This window comes from Lynx canadensis, chromosome B4, assembly GCF_007474595.2.
Source record: "Lynx canadensis isolate LIC74 chromosome B4, mLynCan4.pri.v2, whole genome shotgun sequence".
Classification (NCBI taxonomy): domain Eukaryota; kingdom Metazoa; phylum Chordata; class Mammalia; order Carnivora; family Felidae; genus Lynx; species Lynx canadensis.
In genome coordinates this window covers 31,931,606-31,956,438 of record NC_044309.1, presented here as the reverse complement: position 1 = coordinate 31,956,438, position 24,833 = coordinate 31,931,606, and the positions used below count along the sequence as shown (strand labels likewise).

The following is a 24,833-nucleotide window of genomic DNA, read 5'->3' as shown; positions in this document are numbered from 1 at the left end:
TTCTTCCAATCCATGAGCATGGAATATTTTTCCATTTTTTTGTGTCTTCTCCAATTTCTTTCATAAGCTTTCTATAGTTTTTAGTGTATAGATCTTTCACATCTTTAGTTGTGGTTATTCCTTGGTATTTTATGGTTTTTAGTGCAATTGTAAATAGGATCAATTACTTGATTTCTCTTTCTGCTGCTTCATTATTGGTGTATAGAAATACAACGGATTTCTATGCTTTGATTTTATAACCTGTGACTTGGCTGAATTCATGGATCAGTGTTAGCAGTTTTTTGGTGGAATCTTTTTAAAAAAATTTTTTGTTTAATGTTTATTTATTTTTGAGAGAGACAGAGACAGAGTATGAGTCAGGGAGAGGCAGAGAGAAAGGGAGACGGAATCCTGAGCAGCCTCCAGGCTCTGAGCAAGCTGTCAGCACAGAGCCTGACACAGGGCTTAAACTCACAAACTGCAAGATCATAACCTGAGCTGAAGTCGGACACTTAACCAACTGAGCCACCCAAGCTCCCCTTGGTGGAATCTTTAAAGTTTGACTTCCTCATTGCTGATTCAGAATGCTTTTATTTCTTATGTTGTCTGATTGCTGAGTCCAGGACTTCCAAAACTATATTGAATAACAGTGGCGAGAGTAGACATCCTTGTGTCTTATTCCTGACCTTAGGAGGAAAGCTCTCAGTTTTTCTCCATTGGGGATGATATTAGTGGTGGGTCTTTTGTATGTGGCTTTTATGATCTTGAGGTATGATCTTTCTATTTATTCCTACTTTCTTGAAGGTTTTTATCAAGAGAGGATGTTGTATTTAAATGCTTTCTCTGCATCTATTGAGAGGGTCATGTGGTTCTTGTCCTTTTATTAATGTGATATATCACATTGATCAATTTGCAAATATTGAACCAGCCCTGTATCCCTGGTATAAATCCCACTTGATCATGGTGAATAATTTTTTTAATGTATTGTTGGATCCAATTGGCTAGTATCTTGTTGAGAATTTTTGCATCAATGTTCATCAGCAAAATTAGTCTCAGTGGGGTCTTTATCTGATTTTGAAATCAAGGTAATGCTGGCCTCATAGAATGAGTTTGGAAAATTTTCTTCCATTTCTATTTTTTGGAACAGCTTCAAAAGTATAGGTGTTAACTCTTCTTTAAATGTTTGGTAGAATTCCCCTGGAAAGTCATCTGGCCCTGGACTCTTGTTTTTTGAGAGGTTTTTGGTTACTGATTCTTTACTGATTTGGGGTCTGTTCAAATTTTCTATTTCTTCCCATTTCAGTTTTGGTAGTTTATATGTTTCTAGGAATTTGTCCATTTATTACAGGTTGCCCAATTTATTGGCATATAACTGCTCATAATATTCTCTTAATATTGTGTGTGTTTCTGCAGTGTTGGTTGTGATCTCTCCTCTTTCATTCTTGATTTTATTTACTTGAGTCCTTTCCTCTTTCTTTTTGAACAAACTGACTAGGGGTTTATCAATTTTGTTAATTCTTTCAAGGAATCAGCTTCTAGTTTCATTGATCTGTTCTACTGTTCTTTGCTTTTTGTCTTTTATAACATTGATTTCTTCTCTAATCTTTATTATTTCTGTCTTCTGCCATTTGGGGTCAATATTTCTTTAAATATGTTTAAAGAAAATTACATGCAAGGAGCACCCAGGTGGCTCAGTCAGTTAAGTGTCTGACTCAGCTCAGGTAATGATCGTGGGTTCAAGCCCCACATGTCAGCCCCTGCTGTCAGCACAGAGCCTGTTTTGGATCCTCTGTCTCCCTCTCTGCCCCTCCCCCACTTTCTCTGTCTCAAAAATAAATAAACATTAAAATTACACCCCATGTTGGCAATAACACTGAAGAGATGAAGAGTATTTTACATTACTCCAGGAAATATAAGTTGGTTCTAACTTTGACATTTTTGCAATCAATACTCATCAAAAGCCTTAGAATATTATAAGCCAGTTAATCCTAAATTTCCATATCTATGAGTTCACCCAAAAGAAGTAATCATTGATACATTTAAAAAGAGAGATATATGATGGGGCACCTGGGTGGCTCAGTTGGTTAAGTGACCAGCTGACTCTTGATTTCAGCTAGGGTCATGATCTCACAGTTCGGTTTGTGAGATCAAGCTCCACTGTGAGCTGACAGTACAGAGCCTGCTTGGGATTCTCCCTTCCCTCTCTCTTTGCCCCTCCTTCACTCACGCATATGCGCTCTCTCTCTCTCTCTCTCTGTCTCTCTCTGTCTCTCTCTGTCACTCTCTCCAAACAAACAAATAAATAAACTTATTAAAAAATACAGCTATATGAGATATGCATTGCAGTAGTGAACATGTGGCTAAGTTCTACCATTAAGGAAATGAGTGAAAAAGAACACAGGGGAAAGGTTCACCTGAGTATCTTCTTTGGAGTATCTGCTCAGGGGAAACCCTCTGTGTCTTTCACTTCCCATCCCTGCCCACTGGCCAGCTCTGCTACTCTGCAGGCAAAATACCACCAAGTGTTCAACAATAGCCTATTGTTAAGTAAATATGATCCATTCAATGGAATATAATGCACCATTAAAAATCATATTAGAAAGGAATATTTAATAACAAGATACACTGTATGTTATTACATATTTTAAAATAATATTACTAAACAATGATTTTATTCCTATTAATAGAAGGGAGAAATGGTACCATTTACACCAAAATGTTCAAAGAGGTTGGGAATACAGGTCATTTTTTTTTTCTGTTTATCTCTCTTTCCTAAATTTTCCAAACATTGAATCATCAGAAAAAATTATTCAAAAATGATTCTAGCCCCACACAAAAAAATTGTTTTACTTTCATCTTGGTTATTTAAGCAAAGCAAGTTGTGTGGTATCTTTCTGTGTTCTGAATTGTCTGAGTGGTGTATAGATTGGGCTTTGGGTGTGCCTGGCAGAATCCATACTAAGGGGAACCATCTGGAGACACTTGCCCATCAAACAGGCAGGAAGTGCAGGCATGAGACTTTGTTGACAGGAAAAACAGGGCTTTTGCGAGACAATGTGAAACAGAAGGGACCTCAGGGAAGTAACAGTTATATGCCCAGTGACCCCAGAAAGCAATGTGTAAGCATTGCTAGCTAACAAGAAGCATAGTTCTGCCTGTAAGCATTACACTTCAGTGACTTGAAGTAATAATGATCAAAGGATTTGCTACATTGTAAAGAATTTGTGTGGGGGGGGGGGGAATGGTGTACCATGTGGAATCTGTGTGGTCTAGAGATGAAATTGCAATGCATTTGGCCATTTTCCAGTTTTTGTAACACTTTCACATACATTAGTCCATGAGAACCTATGCAGCCATTTAAGTAAGGTATGACAGGTCTTTTCATCCCTGGTATGTGAATTAGGAAATTGAGGCACAGGGAGGTAAAGCAGCTTGCCCTAGGGCATAGTATACAAGTTGTAGACAAAGAGAAAGTTAAGACCCAAGTTCCTGATTCCCAGTCCAAGGCATAAAACCTACACTAAACAAAAAAGAAGTGCTGCGTTGTAATAATAATAAGTGTGATTCTCCCATTTCCTCAGTTTTTCACTCTCTAAAGTTGTGTTCTCCAAGGCAGGGGTGGGGGCACATACCCCAAGGTAAGATGATTTATTGGGAGGTAAGAGAAAATAGTAGAGCATCTATGGATATCCATTTCGTAGCAAGGAAGGAAGGTAGAGGGGGAAAGAGGGAGGGAGAAGAGAATTAGGCTGTATGAATGTTTAATATATAGACTGACCCTGGTATACTCACACAGTCCTACATTAGACAGCCATGGGTGAAGAATAGGATGTGTGATTCCCTGAAGAAGGTGTGGGGCCCACTTTCTACAGACAGGAGTTTGCAAAGACCTAGTTAATATGGATTATGTTACATAGCTTTACTAAACAAACCCTCAGTCAAGTACAAGGTGAAAACAATGACAACATAATCAATTCTAATAGGAAATCACCCCAAAATAATTCTAAATTATCAAGAACAACATTTTTTTAAGTTTATTTATTTATTTTGAGAGAAAGAGAAAGAGAGAGATGAGCAGAGAGAGAGGAAGAGAGAGAATCCCAAGCAGGGATTCTGTGCTGTCAGTGCAGGGCGTGATGAGGGACTCGATCCCATGAATCATGAGATCATGACCTGGGCCAAAATCAAGAGTTGGATGCTTAACTGACTGACCCACCCAGGAGCCCCAAGAACAACATTTGAATTATAAAATTATATCCACATTTTTAGTAATGTACTCACCCTGGTGAATGATGTACCTTGAGATATTAGCTAATCATGGTAGTATATGTATATAAAATTCAAAATTAAATATGTATATATTGAAACTGAATTCTCAAAAAAATTATACTACTAGATATAAGCAACCAAAAAAAAAAAAAAAAAAGCCTTGGAGGTCACTGTGATAAAGTCAATGAAAAATCTCCACTTCTGTTTGAGTCGGGGGCATGGTCTGAACTGTCCCAACTTCCATTTAAGAAAACTGCAAAAAGATCCCCTCCCCAAAGTTTTTTATGTTAAACCTATCTGTTTCATAATTGTAGAGGTGTGAAATTCTCCCTGTCCATGGCCAATCACATGCCTTCAAACATCCCCACACCATTTAATTCTACAAAGAAACAGAGACAACCTTCCTTTGGCCCTGTGTCCCCTTCCACAGTAGGCCTATCCTAATTCTCAACTCCTGGAAGTCTGTAGATTCTCCATCATCTCTGCTCACTCCCTTCCATTCCTCCCCCACCTACTTCTTTCTGTGTGGCCTCTCTCCACCTTCACAATCTACTGAGCCCATGAGCTTCCTTCCTCAAAGAGCCCAAGTGATCACCTTCTGACCTGTCTTATATAGGGTGCCGTTATTTTTTCTATTTTCCTGATTTTCCCATAACTATCCAAAACAATCACTCTCTTTCCCTTTGCAGCCTCTTTTCCTTTTTTTGGCACCTAACCCTATGCATTATCATTGCCTTAGAGATATATCTTTTTTTTCTCCACATGGCTGATTCTCAAATCTTTGTCTCCAGCCTTGACTTCTCATGCATACTGCAATCTCCATTAGCCCAAATGTTTTACAGGGTTCCCAGAGGCAGCTTTAAGCTCAATGTACATAAAACAACAGCAACAAAAAGCCTTCGCCACATATCTTCCTGATTTTCATTGCTTCATCAGAAACATCACTATTTTCAGTACTGCTAGGGCAAGAAATTCTGGAACATTCTGATCCTTCCTCTCTCGTGTACCATCCTCATCCAAGCTGGCACAGAGACCTGGCAATTTGCCTTTAAGGAGTCCCGTAGATCTGATGTTTCCTCTTTGTTCTCTTCAGCACACCCTGCTCTGGGCCCTCATCAGCTCACATCTGCATCCATCCTACTTCCTTTGCCTGTCTGCCTTCTCAAGCCAAAATTGACCCTTCTAATGTGCCACTGCCCATTAGGCTGGAGCCAGGCTAAACTCAGTAATAATTTGTTTCATCATGTTTCTCTCTCCAGGGCTTAGGAGCCAGTGAGCTTCCCACTGCCACCAGGGGAAGTCCAAGCACCTTTACTTGCCCTGTGGTGTCTTTCTAAGGAGACCATCCATAGCAATCCCATTTTATCTCTAGCTCCCAGTAGACTCTCTGTTCCCACTAGAATTGGCTTCATTGGTTTCCTGCCCTCCACACCTATTTCAGTCAGCCTTTCACACCTTACACACCCCTCTTTTTGCATGCTCTTCCATCAGATAACCTGTGCTCCAGTCCCAGCTCTGTCATTTATTACCACTGTCACCTTAAAGAAACTAACATCTCTGAACTTCAGTGTCTTCATATGTAAAATGGAGATATGACCACCTAATTCTAGGGGTGTTGAAAGGATTGAATGGCACAATGTATAGAAGGGTTATTTAGCCCAGCACCCAGCACAGAGATCATAACTATGCCTCTTCTTCAGAGTAGCAAAGCATGGTTAGCAAAGTGAATGTCATGGGGTAAACGCTCAGTTGGGTGACTGAGTAATAGAAGTAGTAAGTGCTTAGTGTATGTTGGCCTCAACAACCTTCAGCCTCTATTAACATTACCTGACCACAGACCCTGAAAAATTTCATTCTTCTTTAAACTCCTGTGACATTTAAACCCTAACACGTAAAACTTTATGGCAGACTTTCTTTTGTAAATCTTTCATGTCTGTTGTCCCATTTCCCCTAGTTTACAAGTTCCTTGAGGACAAGGATGGTGATATCATTATACCTGACATTTATTGAGTGTGAACTATGGGCTAGCACTTTATATTGATAAACTATTTAACCCTCGTAACAACCTGATGACAGCTTGCTGTTGTCACTGCTGTGTTAGGAATCAGGGAACAGAGGCCTGAAATCCAGGATGCTAGTGAGCAGTAGAGGTGAGACCCTGCAGTCTGGCCCAGGGACCAGGTGTGCTACAGTCTGCTGCTCCCCAGGGCGTGGGATCCCACCCACTGGGGTAGGGATGAGAGTACTCAGTATTTGGTACAATTCCCTTATAGCAGATGGTTGAACTCCCAGACACGTTGTTTAAAACTATTTGAGAGGAGAGGTGCCTGACTGGCTCAGTAGGTAGTGCATGCATGTGACTCTTGATCTTGGGGTTCTCAGTGCGAGCCCCACGTTGAGCATAGAGATTACTTTTTATAAAAACTATTTGAGAGGAAAAGAACCCAAAAAACTATTTGAAATAGAACTACTGCCACCTTCCTGGCCCCCTAAAGACTAAACTTTTCCTTAAAGAGCATCCTAAAAGAAATCAGAATTATACGCAGAAGCCAAGATTATTGTTGGATGCTTTGCAACCTGAAGGTTGTTGTATCATATAGGAAATTGTTATAGTGTAAATGTTTGTGTCCCCTTACAAATTAATATGTTAAGTCCTAATGACCAAAGTGATGATACAAGGAAGTGGGGCCTAGAGGTGATTAGGTTATGAAGACTCAGACCTCACGAATGGCATTAGTGCCCTTATAACAGGCCCAAGAGACCTCCCTAGCCCCTTCCAACATGCAAGGACACAACAAGTGACCCCAAGAGAGTCTTAACCCTACCCTGCTGGCTCTCTGATCTTAGACTTCCAGCCTCCAGCACTGTGAGAAATAAATTTCTATTGTTTATAAAGGACTTAGCCTACAGTATTTTGTTACAGCACCTGAAACAGATGAAGAAATGAAGGAAGAAAGGAAAGAGAGAAGGGAGAAAGGGAATAGAGGAATATGGGAGAAGTAGGGGGAATAGCGAACAGAAAAAAAGGGACACCAGAGAGGAGGACAGATCTTCCCAAATAGCCTCCACCAGTATGGATGTCTCATTCTGAATGACCAACAACCTTCATTAATTGTTGCTTTGCACTTGCCCTTTATTGGTCCCCACAAGGAGGGGAAGAGTTCTACCCTGAGATGCTGGAATGGACGGACTGGAAGCTAGGGAAGAGGCTGCTGGAAACCTAGAGCAGAGGCTGGTGGCATTAATGCCCCACCAGGAGACCTCTCCTCCACCAGAACTGTCCTGTGAGATTGAAATATTGCACAAGGAAACACAATGGTTGGGGCTGACTTTTACACTGTGCCCGATGATAAATTCAAGATGGTATATAAAACAAGAATTTATTTTTTTAATTTTATTTATTTCTGAGAGAGAAAGAGAGAGAGCGAGAGAACATGAGTAGGGGAGGGGCGGAAGGAGAGGGGGACAGAGAATCCCAAGCAGTCTCCGCGCTGTCAGTGCAGAGACCCATGTGGGGCTCAAACTCACCAGTTGTGAGATCATGACCTGAGCCAAAACCAAGAGTCAGATGCTTAACCAACTGAGCCACCCAGGTGCTGCACAAAACAAGAATTTAAAGTGCAAACTCACACAGGATGTTTTCCAACCCTAGAAACTCACTTTGAAAAATATGAGTGGATTTCATGCACCTTTTATCAACCAGTTTCATGGTAGAAATGAAACACAGTGTAAGTGATCCCAAGCATATCTGTGGACCTTTATAAGGGGCCAGACTGGCACCATAGTCCCAAGGGTTGTCACTTCTAAAGATCATGTATCAAGAACCTCTAAAGATTGTGTATCAGGACCCAGATTCCAATCAGAGAATTTCATGTCATCGGTGTAAAGGCCACCAAGCAAATATCTTTTCCAGATGAACATATACCTAGAAGCATCCACATATCCCAATTATCAACACTCAAATACAGAAAGATAGTATGACTGTTCTTTAGTTCTTACAGATGCAGAAAATAAGGAGAATTCAGAAAATGAAGCATGGCAGCAAACCATGGGCAGCCTAAACCTCACCTAATCTCTGCCTTGAGCAGCAGTTCTGTTAAAACTATACCAGATGCTGCAACATTAGTTGGTTACAATGAACTCACTATTAGCTCCTGTCACTGGAATAAACAACAAGTGTGCAGTTTTTTCAAAACCAAATTGTTTTGCATCTAATATCTACTTCATTTTCCTGCTCCCTCAAGCCTCTCCTGAAACCGATTTGATAATATCCACTACATTTTAAGGAGTGTTGTTTCACATTGCAAAGGGTAACAGCATGGATTTTTATAATCTACGTCTTAGCAGGAGGGAATTACAGCATACCCGCAGGAAAGTTTTCTCTTGCACAATAAACGGAAAGCTTTGTAAATATAAAATAATAATTTGCATTAAAAGGTGCATGTTTAAATTTGGTATTTCCAGTTATATAAAGGGGAAGTTAATTCCAGCAAAACGACAATCGGCCACAACCTTTCCATAACAACTCTGGCTGTGGTTTTCTCCAGGCAATTTAAGGATTCATATTTTTCCGGAAGAGACAATAGGGAATCCCTCATGAATTGTTCCTTAGATTTTTAGTTCAGTACGACCCAACACTTCTGTATTAGACTCCAAAATACTACATGTAGCTGTAATAATACCAGTAATGAGTCACTATCTTTAGATCAAATTACACTTGAATTAATTATCTTCCATCTACCTCCTTTCTTTGGCTCCTCTTCCTTTGATCTGAGCATCTGATATTCCCAGCCTCTAACATCACCATTCCCTCTTACAGCCTAGTTGTTTCCAACTGTGGCAATTTTGCTCCCCAGGAGACATTTGGCAATGTCTGAAAAACATTTTTGGTTGTTGCACCTGCAGAGTGCTACTGGTATCTAGTGGGTAGAGGCTAGGGATTTTGCTAGACCTCCCACAATGCACAAGGACAGGCCCCCAACTGGGGGTTTAAATATATTCATCTCACTTCCCAAAGTGGTGTTGGTTTGCGCTGTTCCACAGGGCAGTGCACACACCTTTAACGCTGGGGCCAGGGTGTGGCCCCAGGGCGCCTGGGTGGCTCAATCGGTTAAGTGTCTGACTCTTGGTTTCAGCTCAGGTCATGATCTCACGGTTCATGCGTTCCAGCCCTGCATTGAGCTCTGTGCTGACACATGTGGAGTCTGCTTGGGATTCTCTCTCTCCCTCTCTCTCTGCCTCTCCCTGCCATCTCAAATAAATAAATAAGTTTAAAAAAAATCTGGTCCCAAATGTCCATAGTACCAAGGTTGAGAAACCCTGCAATAACCTAACCAAAACATTAAAAAAAAAAAAAAAAAAAAAAGCCTTCTCAAGAATCTGCAGTGGATCCTTACTTATTACACTATACATTTTAACTTCCTCAGCTTTACTTTCAACAACTTCTAACGTACAACTTTTAACCATAACTAAATAAATATCTGATGAACTTCTATCATGTGAGGAGCTGCAAAGATACCAGAAGAGTCAGAGAGGTTGGTGCCCTCTAGAAGTTCAGCCTCTGATGCAGGATACAGATCATTGACAAGGTGTCTAGTACAGGGCTAGCACCCGGTAGGTAAGAGGAATGGTCTCTCTCCTGCTTCTGGTTAACTCTCATCCCAGGCAGACCGTGATGAATGCCCTGTACAGAGCAATGGAAGCTTGCTTCCCACTATTCCCCATATAAACCCAACTCTTGGCTTTCTTGCAAAGAGATCAGGGCACAACATTCAGATTTCTCAGTGAGTAGTGACTGTGCACTAAGCGTTCTCCGCTCCTTCCTAGCCCCGCTTGAGGATTTGTATGCAGCCAGCAAGGCCTAAAAGTGTGTGCACTGCCCTGTGGAACAGCGCAAACCAACACCACTTTGGGAAGTGAGATGAATGTATTTAAACCTATATCACTAAACTTCCATTGATCAAAATCCCCAGGAAGAAAAAAAAAACATTTGTAAGTCCAATGTGCATTTGTTATATGGGAGAGGACTATCATAGAATAGTCCTCTCCCATATTATATCATAGAAACTCATGGTTTTCATTTTCTCTTCCTCCCTTGTCTCTTTAATTCCTAATAAATTATTTTGGTTATACTGATTAAGAATATGGTACCTATAATAAGCATTTATATTTGGACTTCTCAAAATGCAATTTTCTACTCAGGCTTGATTATCTTTTAGTGTGCATGGTCACTCCACTCTTACTGCTAATTGAGGAATTAATGTTGTTGTCAATGGCTATGATCTAGATTGAATTTGTCAACCATAAATTGTTCCTCCTGAGATGCCTTTGGGTGTTCCCAAATTGTTTATCTCAGATTGACAGCTTTGTTCTTGATTTCAAAATATTAACAAAGTATTAACCTGTTTTGATAGAAAGATAGCAATAAAAACTTGCTTCTGGACAGAAGAGAAGACTTTGTATGTCAGATTCACATATCTCAGGTGTTGAAGAAATGAGAAGAGACATTCAATGCATAAAAGCTCTGTGCAGCGAAGAACTATCTGCAAAATGATGATTACAATTCACCACAGACCTTCATTCTCCTGGGTAGGACATAAATGATTCCACTCTAGGATATTTCCAGGGATGTCTTTATACCCTCTTTCAGACATCTTTTTCTAGTGTTGATGAAAACATATTCATATTTCAGTCTATATTCATAGTTGGGCCTCCATCATGTCTAAACATAGTGACCATAAATCTATTAAAAAAGGGATATTATGCCTGTGTTCAGGTAATGGTTGTTCTGAAAGCTAATAGAGTGTCCTATTTTTTTCCTATTTTTTTTTCTTTTTTGCTAGTAGAGTGTTCTAATCAAGATCTTAGCTCTAAGGCCAGCCAGACTGTCTGAGTTTGAATCCTGATCCTGCCACTTACTAGCTGTGTGACCTCTCTAAAGAGGTCTTTCCTCCAATTGTCTTAACATCAATCTATCAATCTTTTCCTGCTTCAATAGCTATAAAGGAGGTTAAAAGTAGAACCTATCTCATGGGGTTGTGTTGGGCCCTAAATCAGTCATAAAAGGGGCTAGCTAGCACATAATTGACATTCAATAAATGGTAGCTTTTATTTCATCATATGTGCATAGGCAATATCCATTCATTATGCGCTCATTCTTCAAAATGAAAAAATTTCTGGGGCAATTGGGTGGCTCAGTCAGTTAAGCATCTGGCTGTTAGTTTTGGCTCAGGTCATGATCTCAAGATTCATGGGTTCTGACCCTGCATCAGGCTCCAAGCTATCAGCTTGGAACCTGCTTGGTTCTCTCACTCCCTGTCATTTATACTATCTCTCTCTCCTTCTCAAAAGGAATAAACTTAAAAAAAAACTGAAAGAATTTCCTGGAGCACCTGGGTGGCTCAGTCGGTTAAGTGTCCCACTCTTGATTTTGGCTCAGGTCATGATCTCGTGGTTTGTGAGTTTGAGCCTCCATGACAGGCACTGCGCTGACAGCCTGGAGCCTGCTTGGGATTCTCTTTTTCCTTCTCTTTCTGCCCTTCCCCTGCTGGTGTTCTCTCTCTCTCTCTCAAAATAAATAAATAAACTTAAAAAAAATTTTCCTGATTACAGTTGTTACAGATACTAATTGTAACAAAATAGTAATGACATAAACAGACATGAAAAAAGGAAGTAAAAGTCCTTTCTGACCCTTCCCCTTAAAAATAACCACTGTTAAGAGCTTGGTATAGATCTTTCCAGACATTTTTATGCATAAGCTCATTCAGACATACACACACACATACCCGCACATACACAGGCTTATACATTCATACCCATGTACATGAGCTAGTATTTTTCTTTCAGGTTTCTGGGTTTGGTTTCCTCTCCTTTAAAATTGTGAATATCTTCTCCTCAGTGACTTAACTTTTTTAATGTTTATTTATTTACTTTGAGAGAGAGAGAGAGAGAGAGCGCACAATCTGGGAAGGGGCAGAGAGGAAAAGAGAATCCCAAGCAAGCTTCACACTATCAGGGTGAGCCCAATGCAGGGTTCAATCTCATGAATTCTGAGATCATGATCTGAGCCAAAATCAAGAGTCAGACACTTAACCTACTGAGTCACCCTGGTACCTCCTCAGTGATTTATCTTTATGTTTAACTCTAATCCTTTTGGACTTTATTTTTGTATGTATTATGAAATAAGAATACGATATTTCCCCACATGGTTATCCCATTATCTTAGCACCAATTATTAAACAATTCCTTTCTTCCCTCATTGATTTGAAATGCTAATTTTAACATATACTAAATTCTTATATATTTAAGAGTCTATTTCTAGACTCTATTCTCTTCCATTCATCTATCAATCCATTCCTGCCTCAATAACACACTGTTTTAATTATACTGATTTTATAATATATTTTGGTATTTGTATAGTAATCTCTACCTCTTCTTAGCAAAATCATAGTTATTTTTAATTTCACAGATACTGGAATTCACTGAGGTAAGAAAAATAGGGAGCCACTATGAGTCAACTACTCAGAGAGTATTATATAAACTGAACTTTATCAATAAGAATAGGATCATATTGTTACCAGAAGTAACTGAGAAATGTTTTTAAAAAATATAAAGTCCCCAAATAGATATTTGGTGCTTCCCACTGCTGTATAAAAAATACCATTTCTTTATCAGTAATTTGAAACTTGGGCAAATGAAATCTATCTAATCTTAGTTTCCAGTAAGGATAGGAAAAAAGAAGATAAACTTCCATTATAAGACAAGTTTAGGCTAATACATATTGGAATTTCCTAGTTATGAAGAGAACATACTTGAGTTATGTTATGTTTTTTACTGTAAATTCTTAAGAAAGGCTCAGCTCACTACTTGCACAAAAGTGGCATGAATGTAGTTCTTTCACCCAACAAGAAATGAGACTGAAAAACCTCCTGTCCAATACCTAAGTCACTCTGAGATTGTGATGTTTCTGTTGTTTAAAGTCACATTTTTATTCTATTTAGGAGCCAATGAATAAAATTACATACACTAAATACTAATTAATAATAATAATGTAGTGAAAACTAGCTTGAATAGCTATTAGCTTGAATAAATAATAGGCCTTGTATCACTTGTCTGAAAAAACCTCGTATTTAGCCTAAAAGTTCTTCAAGCAGTATATCTGCAAGCATATTTTACCCTCTGAGAAAGCAATTACTAAGTAGTAGAAAGGAATGAACATGTATTTCCATGTTATATATGGTAACAATAAATAAAAAATAGATCATATAGGCAAATGCAAAAATAAAGTTATAAGAAATACAAATATAACCAAAGAGTAAACAAATGCTTCTGACCTGAAGCAGTAACTGGTACTGGATTTGTTCTACTGTAACAAACAACAGGACACCAGAGAAGATACATAAAACAATTGTTTTCAGACAGTGAATAACAGAGGAAGCAGAACTATAACCCCTGAGAGAAGCGATACAAATAAAGTGAGGCTTGTGATGGTCCCAGTTTTCTTTCAGGAGCTACTTTTTGGATTGTGATGCAGGGAAGGGTAATTCTAGGAGAACATGGCAACTTTGCTGAATTGAGGAAACAGTGATCAGAGTTAGGGAGGCTGGGGCAGCTGGAATCTTCAGGGCAGAGTACCAGAAACGAGTAAGCTAGGCAGAGCAAGAGCTAGAAATCTGAAGAGGATCCCCCTTGCATCTTTGGTTAATACACAGAGTAAGACTCTATGAGGCCAGGCAGAGAACATTAGTGAAGGAGCTCTAAGATGAACAACCCCCAGAGCTCACAGAGATCTGCAAGCTGTTCAAATTCTGACCAAAGAGAAGGACCGTGGAAGTACAGTTGACCCTTTAACAACATGGGTTTGAACTACACAGGTACACTTACACATGGACTTATTTTTTTTTTTAATTTTTTTTTTAACGTTTATTTATTTTTGAGACAGAGAAAGACACAGCATGAACGGGGGAGGGGCAGAGAGAGAGGGAGACACAGAATCGGAAGCAGGCTCCAGGCTCTGAGCCATCAGCCCAGAGCCTGACGCGGGGCTCGAACTCGCAGACCGCAAGATCGTGACCTGAGCTGAAGTCGGACGCTTAACCGACCGAGCCACCCAGGTGCCCCTCACATGGACTTATTTTTGATAAATACAATACAGTACTGTAAATGCATTTTTCTTATGTTTTTCTTAATAATATTTTCTTTTCTCTAGCTTACTTTATTGTGTGAATACAGTATATAATACTATAACATACAAAATATGTGTTAGTCTTCCTGTCAACAGTAGGCTATTAATTAGTAGTTAAGTTTTGGGACTCAAAAGTTTTATGTGAATTTTTGACTGCACTATGAGAGGGGTTGGATCAGTGCCCCTACCCCAGTGTTCTTCAAGGGTCAACTACACATTGATGAAAATTCTTACATTATTGCAGAAGTGGCACACCACTATTTAAAGGTACACTAATAATTTAAGATGCATGCCATAAACCTTATATCAACCATTAAAAAGTAAAATGAAATAATATAATAAATTAGTTAATGGAGGACGTAAAATGGAATACTAAAAAATATTCAATTAATCCAACAGATAGGAAAAGAAGAAAAAAGAAAGTATATGGGGCAAGTAGAAAACAAATAGCAAAACAGTAGATTTAAACCTAACCATATCAATAATTACACTTAATGAAGATGGACTAAATTTTCCCATTAAACGTCAGAGGGGCCCCTGAGTGGCTCAGTCAGTTAAGCATCTGACTTCAGCTCAGGTCTTGATCTAACCATTCGCGGGTTCGATCCCGGTGTCGGGCTCTGTGCTGACAGCTCAGAGCCTGGAGCCTGCTTCAGATTCTGTGTCTCCCTCTGTCTGTGCCCCTCCCCTACTCACACTCTGTCTCTCTCTCTCTCTCTCAAAAATAAGTAAACATTAAAAAAATAAATAAGTAAAAAGTCAGAGATTGTCCAACTGGATAATAAAGTCTAACTACATTCTGTCCACAAGAAATTCACTGTGAATGTACAGAGGAAAAATATAAGTAAAAGGATGGAAAAAGATATACCATGTAAACATGAAACATAAGAAAAGTGGAATGACTATCTTCATATTAGACAAAGTAGACTTTAGAACAAGGAATACTCCCAGAGATAAAGAAAGATGTTTTATAATAAAATGTCAAGTCACTAAGAAGAAATGACATTCCTAAATGGGAATACACCCAATTGCTTCAAATTACATGAAGGAAAAACTGACAAAATTGAAAGAAAAAGACAAATCCACAATTAGAGTTGGATATTTCAGCACCTCTCTCCACAATTAAAAGAAATAGTAGACAGAAAAGTAAATAGGAATATAGACAACTTGAATAATTCTGTCAAATAACTGAATCTAATTGACTTTTATAGAACACTTCACCCAGCAATGGCAGACTTTACAGTATAATCAGTGCCAGTGGAACATTTACCATATACTGGGCCGTAAAACTAGTCTCAATAAATTCAACAGGATGGAAATCACATGGAGGACTTCTCTGACAAAATGCAACTTGTCTAGAAATCAATAACTGAAAGGTATCTGCAAATTACAAAGTATCTGGAAATTAAACCATGAGTCACAAAAGAAAAGGGAAAAAGAGAAAATATTTTTCAAAGTTTGTGGGATGCAGCTAGCTAAAGCTTGGCTTTAGAGAGAATTTTATTGTACTTTTGTACTGTAAAATTTCCATTTGTTTTGAAAAATAATTTCTATACCTTTATACATATTCTTTATTTGATGTGACATTGTCATCATAGCTTCTTTGTTAAGCTGTCTGCTTCATTTGGTATTATACATAAATATTGGGCTTCACTAATTGCTAGATGATTGCTCTGTTGTTCTACAAAATGTCCTGGGGAGGTAAAAGGCCATGGCTCAAGTGCCACAGAGTCTGGCTGTTCTTACAGATATTTAATAAATTTTTTTGAATAAATGTTTCTTCATTTGATATATTCCCTCAGGACAATTACTATTTACCAGTTATGGTTGTTTCACTGGGGAACAGGTACCTGGAGTGCCTCAGATAACCATTCCAGAAGAACCCCCACACTATTTTTCCACAGTGGCTGCACCAGTTTGCATTCTCTTTCCAAAGGGAAAGAGAGTTCCCTTTCTTGTGGGATACCATTAAGTACACCAACATACATGTAACAGAAGTACCAGAAGGAGAGGGGAAAGGAGCAGGAAAAAAATTAGACAAAATGATGACTTGAAAACATCCCAAATTTTATTTTTAAAAATCTACACACTTGGAGAACCTGGGTGGCTCAGTCAGTTAAGCGTCCGACTTCAGCTCAGGTCATGGTCTCCCAGTCCATGGGTTTGAACACCGTGTAGGGCTCTGTGCTGACAGCTCAGAGCCTAGAGCCTTCTTTGGATTCTGTTTCTCCCTCTCTCTCTCTCTGCCCCTCCCCCACTCACACTGTCTCTCTCTGTCTCTCAAAAATGAATAAATGTTAAAAAGATAAATAAAATAAAAATCTACACACTGAAGAAATTCAAAGAACTCAAAGTATGATAGATGCTATATAGCAGTAATATCTATATCTCACTGGAATTAAGCTAGTGTAAGTCTAAAGTAGGTTCTAATATGTTAAGATGTATTTAGTAAACCCTAGAGAAACCACTAAAAAATAATTAAGAAAACAACAAAAAACAGTGAAAAATATTGTTAAAAGAAGTAAAATGTTCCACTAGAAAATATTTACGTAAAACAAAGAAAGCAGTACAGGAAGAAAAAAGGAACAAAAAAGATGAGACATATCGAAAACAAAATGTAAAATAGCATATGTAAGTTCAACTATATCCATAATAAATTAAATGTGAGTGTACTAATCAATCAATCAAATAGCCAAGACTGTCAGGCTGAAAAAAAAGACTAAAAGAAAAAATATATATATATTCTGTCAGTTTTGCATTTTGGTGGCTCTGTTGGTAAATGCATATATATGTTTATAATACAATTATATAAAAATATATGCCTATAATACAGGTAAACATTTATGTTTATAATTGTATTATAAGCATAAGTTTATAAAAAATTATGTTTTTATAATACAATTATAAACATATGTTTGTAAAAAATCGTACTTTTATAATATAATTATATAAACATATGTTTATAATATGCTGTTGTTTATACTACAATTATAAACCTATATGTTTATAATACAATTATAAACATGTTTATAAAAAATCATGTTTTGAGAAGGAGGGCATTTTTTGGGATGAGCACTGGGTGTTGTATGTAAGCAATGAATCACGGGAACCTACCTCCAAAACCAAGAGCACACTGTATTCACTGTGTGTTAGCTAACTTGACAATAAATTATATTAAATAAATAAATACATACATACATAAATACATAAATAAACTTCAAAAAATCATGTCTTTATAATACAATTATATAAACATATATGCACCTACCAACAGAGCCACCAAAATGCAAAAACTGACAGAATTAAAGAGAGAAATAGACAATTCAACAGTAATAGAGGCTTCAGTACTCCACTGTCGATAATAGAATAACTAGAAAGAAGATAAACAAGGAAACAGAGACTTCAACATTTATAAACCAACTATACTTAAAAGACCTTTATAGGCCACCCAAACAACAGCAAAATACATATTATTCTCCAGTGCACATTCACCAGGATAGATCATTGCTAGACTATAAAACAAGTATCAGTAAATTTTTAAAAATTTAAATTATATAAAGTATATCCTACAGCCATAATGGGGTGAAAGAGGAAAATCAATAACAGAAAGAAATTGGGGACTCACAAATATGCGGAATTAAATAATATATTCCTAAATAACTAATGTATCAAAATAGAAATAACAAGGAAGATATAAAAATACTTTGAGAGGAATCAAAATGAAGCTACAATTTGCCAAAAATTATGTAATGCAGCTAAAATAGTACTTAGAGGGAGAGTTATAAATGTAAACACCAAATTTAAAAAGAAGAAATATCTTACATTGATAACCTAAACTTCCACCCAGAAACACTATGGAAAAGAAAGCAAAATGAACCTGAAGCAGACAAAAGGAAAGAAATAACAGAGATTAGAGCATAGATAAATAAAATGGAAAATTGAAAAACAGCACAGAAAAATTTAAAGGATCAATTTGGCTCTTTGAAAAGAAAAGAAAATTGACAAATATTTAGCTAGTCTGACCACACAAAAAGAAAAAGACTCAGATTGAAATAATCAAAAATGAAAGGGGGCACAATACTACTAACTTATAGAAATTTTAAAAGATTATAAGGAAGAGTCACTTGTCAGCCAAAGATGGCTGCACTCAGGCTAGTTGAGCAAAGGTTGGAGTGAGCCCCCATTCACTCAGCCCCCTGTCAGAGGAGGACTGGTGGAGGCACCAACTGCTGTGCAGAGAGCATAAGGCTCAAGGTGGATAATCGTGAACCAGATGATATTGTCAAGGAAATATAATTTTCAGTACCATAACCAGAAAAATTAATGAACTCCCAGAAGCAGAAAGGAATCTCTTTGAACATGGATCAACATATATTGGACTTAATGCTGCTTTCTGTGGTCTAAGAGCAAATAGTCTTTATCAACACATCTTAAATGTGACACAGGCTCATATAGCTGCTGGCTTACCAATCGCAGTGATCCCATTTATTACAGCACATGCATCTTACAAAGGTTTTGTAAATTTACCTTTGAATACAGATGATTTGACTTGTGAAACCTGTACCATAACACAGGTCTTATATCCTGTTTTCTTGGTGATACCTATGAATGGTTGCAGAGCAGTTAGATATGAACCAGCCCTGCTACCAGAGAAAGGAAGCATCTTAACTTACTGGACTAGAATTTCTAAGCCTGTCTTTAGAAAGATGTTACTTCCCATTTGCTCCGACTGTGTTTGTAGCATACCTTGGATCTAGACAATATAAACTAATTAGAAAGTCTCTTCAGTTACCTGAAACTGGCCTGGAAATTCAGTGACTGTTAAACAAATGTGCACACAAAAATAAAATTGTAATGTATGATTAAACATCTAGGTGTGAATTTTAAAAAGATTATAAGGAATACTATGAATAACTGTATGCTAACAAATTAAATAAGTAGGAGAGACAAATGCCTAAAAGAGACATGGAAAAATTGACTATTGAAATTGAATTAAAAAAGAAATAGAAAACTCAAATAGACCTATAACAAGTAAAAAGATAGAGGTATAATTAGAAAACTACCAAAATAAAATTTTCAGGCCCAGATATCTTCACTAGTGAATTCTACCAAACACTGAAATAAGAATTAATACCAACTCTTCACAGACTCTTCAAAAAAATAGAAGAGGATGAAACACTTTCAAATCATTCTATTATACCAGTATTCCGCTGACACCAAAACCAGAAGACATCACTAGAAAAGAAAATTGACCAATAGCTTCTGTGAAAACAGATACAAAATTCTACAACAAAATACTAGCAAACTGAAACCAGAAACATATAAAAAGAATTATGCACCATTATCAAGTGAAATTTATCCCAGAAATGTAAAGTTGGTTTAACATCTGAAAATCAATGAATGTAATACATATCAACAAAACAAAGGACAAAAACCACATGATCATCTCAATAGATGCAGAAAAAGCATTTGACAAAATTTAAACTTTCACGATTAAAAAAAAAACTCGGGGCGCCTGGGTGGCGCAGTCGGTTAAGCGTCCAACTTCAGCCAGGTCACGATCTCGCGGTCTGTGAGTTCGAGCCCCGCGTCGGGCTCTGGGCTGATGGCTCGGAGCCTGGAGCCTGTTTCCGATTCTGTGTCTCCCTCTCTCTCTGCCCCTCGCCCGTTCATGCTCTGTCTCTCTCTGTCCCAAAAATAAAAAAAAAAAAAAAAAGTTGAAAAAAAAATTAAAAAAAAAAAAACTCAACAAGAAATAGAAGGGCACTTCCTTAATCTAATAAAGGTCATGTCTAAAAAATGTACAGCTAGCATAATGGTAAAAGACTGCTTTCCCCCTCAGATCAGGAATAAGACAAAGATGTCTCCTCTTGCTACCTCTATTCAATATTATACTGGAGATTCTAGCCAGGGCAGTTAGTCAAGATAAAGAAATAAAAGGCATCCAGATTGGGAAGGAAGAAGTAAAATGCTTTCTGTTAGCAGATGCAATGATTTTTATGTAGAAATTCTAAAGAACTTACTAAAAAAGATTAAAACTAGTAAATGAGTTCAGCAGGATGGCAGGATATAAGATTGATATACAAAAATCAACTGCAGGTATATACATTTCCAATAATCAATCTAAAAATGAAACTAAGAAAACAACTCCAAAGAAATAAAATACTGAGGAATAAATTTTAATAAAATAAATGCAAAACTTATGCTTTAAAATATATTTCAAAAACTATAAAACGTTGAGGGGCCCCTGGGTGGCTCAGTCAGCTAAGCACCCAACTTCAGCTTAGATCATGATCTTGTGACTCCTGAGTTTGAGCTCAGGCTCTATGCTGACAGCTCAGAGCCTCGAGCCTGCTTCAGATTCTGTGTCTCCCTCTCTCTCTGCACCTCCCCTCTCACATGCTGTCTCTCTCTCTCTCTCTCTCTCTCTTAGAAATAAACATTAAAAATTTTTTTAAAAACTATAAAATGTTGAAAAAATTAAGATGATTTAAATAAATGGGAAAACAACCTACATACATGGATTGGAAGACTTAATATGGTTAAGATAGCAATACTCACAAATTGGTCTATAGATGCAGTGTATTTACAAGCATTCCAGCTGATTTCTTTGTAGACATTTCAAGCTGATTCATATGGAAATTTAAGGGACCCAAAATAGCCAAAAAATCTCAAAAAACAAGAACAAATTTGAAGAGCTCCTACTTCCCTATTTCAAAACTTATTAGAAAGCTAAGTAGTCAAGACTGGTTTTGATGTAATGACTCACACTGAAAGTCAATAAATAAATACACCTTCACATTTACAATGAATTGATTTTTGACTACAGTGCTAAGACAATTCAATGAAGGAAAGTGTATACTTTTTAAACAAATGATGCTTGGACCACGAATATTCACACACAAAAGAATAAATTGGATAGCCTACTTCACACCATGTACAAAAACTAACCCCAAACGAATCAAAGACACAAGTATAATAGCTATAATTATAAAACTCTTAGAGGAAAACATAGGAGTAAGTCTTCATAATCTTGAATTAGGCAATGGTTTCTTAGATATGATACTGAAAGCATAGAAAAAAAAAAACAAGCATTATAAAAATTAAAGACTCTTGTGCTTCAAAAAAATTAAAAAATAAATTAAAACTCTTGTCCTTCAAAAGATACCATCAAGATGGGGCGCCTGGGTGGCGCAGTCGGTTAAGCGCCCGACTTCAGCCAGGTCACGATCTTGCGGTCCGTGAGTTCGAGCCCCGCGTCAGGCTCTGGGCTGATGGCTCAGAGCCTGGAGCCTGTTTCCGATTCTGTGTCTCTCTCTCCCTCTGCCCCTCCCCCGTTCATGCTCTGTCTCTCTCTGTCCCAAAAAATAAATAAACGTTGAAAAAAAAATTAAAAAAAAAAAAAAGATACCATCAAGAAAATGAAAAGACAATTCACAAAATGGGAGGAAATTTGTAAAGTATATAAAGAACTCTTGTAACTCAGTAATAAAAAGACAACCTAGGTAAAGAAGGGCAAAAAATTGAATTTCTACAAAGACGTACAAATGTACACCAGCTATTAGGGAAATGCAAAGCAAAACCACAATGAGATGCCACCTCATACCCAATAGGATAGCTATAACCCTAAAGATAATAACAAAGATGGTAAAAATGTGGAGAAATTGGAGCCCCCGTACACTACCCCTAGGAATGTACAGTGGTACAGCCTGTAAGCAGTCTGGTAGTTCCTCCAAAGATCAAACATAGAGTTACCACATGGCCCAGCAATTTTACTCCTAATATATACCTAAGAGAAATGAAGACCTATGTTCATGTGATAAGTTGTGCACAAATGCTATAGCAGCATTATTCATAAGAGGAAAAAAAAAGTGGCAACAACAGCAACAACTGATGAATGGTTAAGTAAAATGTGGTCTGGTTGTATAATGGAATATTACTTGGCAATACAAAGAAATGAAGTACTAATACATGCTATACCTTGGATAAATTTTAAAAACATTAGCCTAGGGGTACTTGGGTGATTCAGTCAATTAAGTGTCGGACTTTGTCTCAGGTCATGATCTCACAGTTCATGTGTTCAAGCCACATCATCAGTGCAGAGCCTGCTTGGGATTCTCTCTCTCCTTCTCTCTCTGCCCCTTCCCAACTTGCACTTTCTCTCTCTCAAAATAAATAAATAAACTTGAAAAAAAAATTTTAGTCTAAGTGAAAGAAGCCAGCTTCAAAAGACCACACATTACATGATTCCATTTATATGAAATGTTCAGAATTGTCAAATCTATACAGATAGAAAGTAGATTATTGTGTACCCAAGGCTGGAAGAGTTGGGGGTAAATGTGCAGTGACTGAAATGATCTAAAATTAATTGTGGTGTTGATTGCACAACTCTGAGAAAATACTAAAAACCATTTAATCATTCACTTTAAATAGACAAATTAGGGGCACTTAGGCGGCTCAGTTGGTGAAGCATCTGACCTCAGCTTAGGTCTTGATCTCAGGGTCGTGAGTTCAAGCCCTGAAATGGAGGGTACTTAAAAAAAATGGATGGGTTATATGGTGTTGGAATTATATCTCAATAAAGATATATTCATTTCAATAAATGAAAAAGAAAAAAAATCCATTTAAAAGTCATAGCAAAATATAACACACTTTTAAGGTATAAATACCAACAAAGCCACTTTCTTAATCGAGGAGTAATTCAAAGTAATTCAAAGGCAAAGTAATTAAAAGGCAAAGACCTGATAAATGGCATGTACCAAAAAAAACCCCAAAACCAACAACTAAAACTGAAAAAACCCTAAAATAAAACATACCTAATGGTGAAGCTACCAGATGCTTTCACGCTAAGACTGGCAATAAAGTGGGACATTTACTTTCACCACTTCTCCACTTTTCTGGAGGGCCTATCTTTGCAATAAAGTCAGAAAAAGAAAGGCTCAAAAGTTGAAAAGAAAGAAGAAAAACTTTCTTCATTCACAGGGACATATTTGTGTCTGAAGGAAATCCTAAGAAGTGTACAAAAAGGCTTATAGGACTAATAAGTGATATAAATAAGGTCATATGATACAAGGTCAATATACAAAAACCTATTATATTTTTATGTACCATCAACAAATAATTAGAAAATGAATATTAGCATCATTTATAATAATATGCAGAATGAAAGGATAAATTTAACAGTATATACAAGATACAATGAAAACTCAAACATTGCTCACCACAAATTTTTTTTCTTTCTTTATGCATTCTTTTTTTATTTTATTTATTTATTTATTTATTTATTTATTATTTTAATATGAAATTTATTGTCAAATTTGTTTCCATATGGCTGAACAAAAATTTAAAAGACCTAAGTAGTGAAGAGATATCTATGTTCATGCATTGGAAAACAGAACCTCAATCTATAGATTCAACGCAATCTCTATCACAGTTTCAGAAGGATTTTTGAAATTGAAAAGCTGATTTTAAATCCAAAAGACCTAAGATAGTCAAAATAGCTTAGAAGAAGGACAAAGTGGAGGTCTTCTTACATAGCCTGATTTTAAGACTTACTATAAAGCTATAATAATCAAGAAAGTGAGGAAGAATCCAGAAATATATTTATGCATTGGTGGATATTTGATTTGATCAATTGACTTTCCCCAAAGTTTGCAAGGTGATTGAATGGGAAAAGAATACTCTTATCAACAAATGGTGCTGGCACAACTGGATATCCTTATGAAAGCAAAACAAAACGCTTGACCTTTTTCTCACTCCACACACAAAACTTAACTCAGAATGTCTTATATACCTAAATGTAAGAGCTAAAACTTCAAGGAGAAAACTTTGGAGAAAATCTTTGCAATCTTGGGATAAGCAAAGAATTCTTATGACACAAAAAGCACAAACCATAAAAAAAATTATAAATTGACTTCACCAGAATTTAAAACTTCTCCCCATTAAATTTTTTTTAATGTTTATTTTTGAGAGAGACAGAGACAGAATGCGAGTGGCTTGGGGCAGAGAGAGAGGGAGGCACAGAATCCGAAGCAGGCTCCAGGCTCTGAGCTGTCAGCACAGAGCATGACGTGGGGCTCGAACTATTGAACTGTGAGATCATGACCTGAGCCGAAGCCAGACGCTCAACCGACTGAACCACCCAGGTGCTCCAAAACTTCTCCCCGTTGAAAGAAAGCATTAAAGAAATAAAAAGGCAAACCACAGACTACAGAAAATATTGAAAATACATCTATCTGACAGGTGATTCATTACTAGAATATTACTAGAATAGAAAATAGAATAATGAAACTTCTGTAACTCAAGACAACCCAAATAAGAAAATGGGCAAAAGATTTGAAGAAGTATTTCTCAATAGAAGAGCTAGAAATGACTCATAAGCACATGAAAGGATGCTCAATGT

The 24,833-nt window shown here is 37.2% G+C and overlaps 1 protein-coding gene across 1 annotated transcript; it reads left to right on the top strand.

Annotated features, from left to right (window-relative positions):
• The first annotated feature begins 7,429 nt into the window (after positions 1-7,429).
• LOC115518629 (transmembrane protein 126A-like) lies at positions 7,430-19,717 on the top strand. The gene is given in 4 exon segments (XM_032593763.1): positions 7,430-7,532; positions 18,609-18,719; positions 18,722-19,151; positions 19,153-19,717. Coding segments are annotated over 4 exon segments (741 nt in total). The 3' UTR covers positions 19,250-19,717.
• The last annotated feature ends 5,116 nt before the right edge of the window (positions 19,718-24,833 follow it).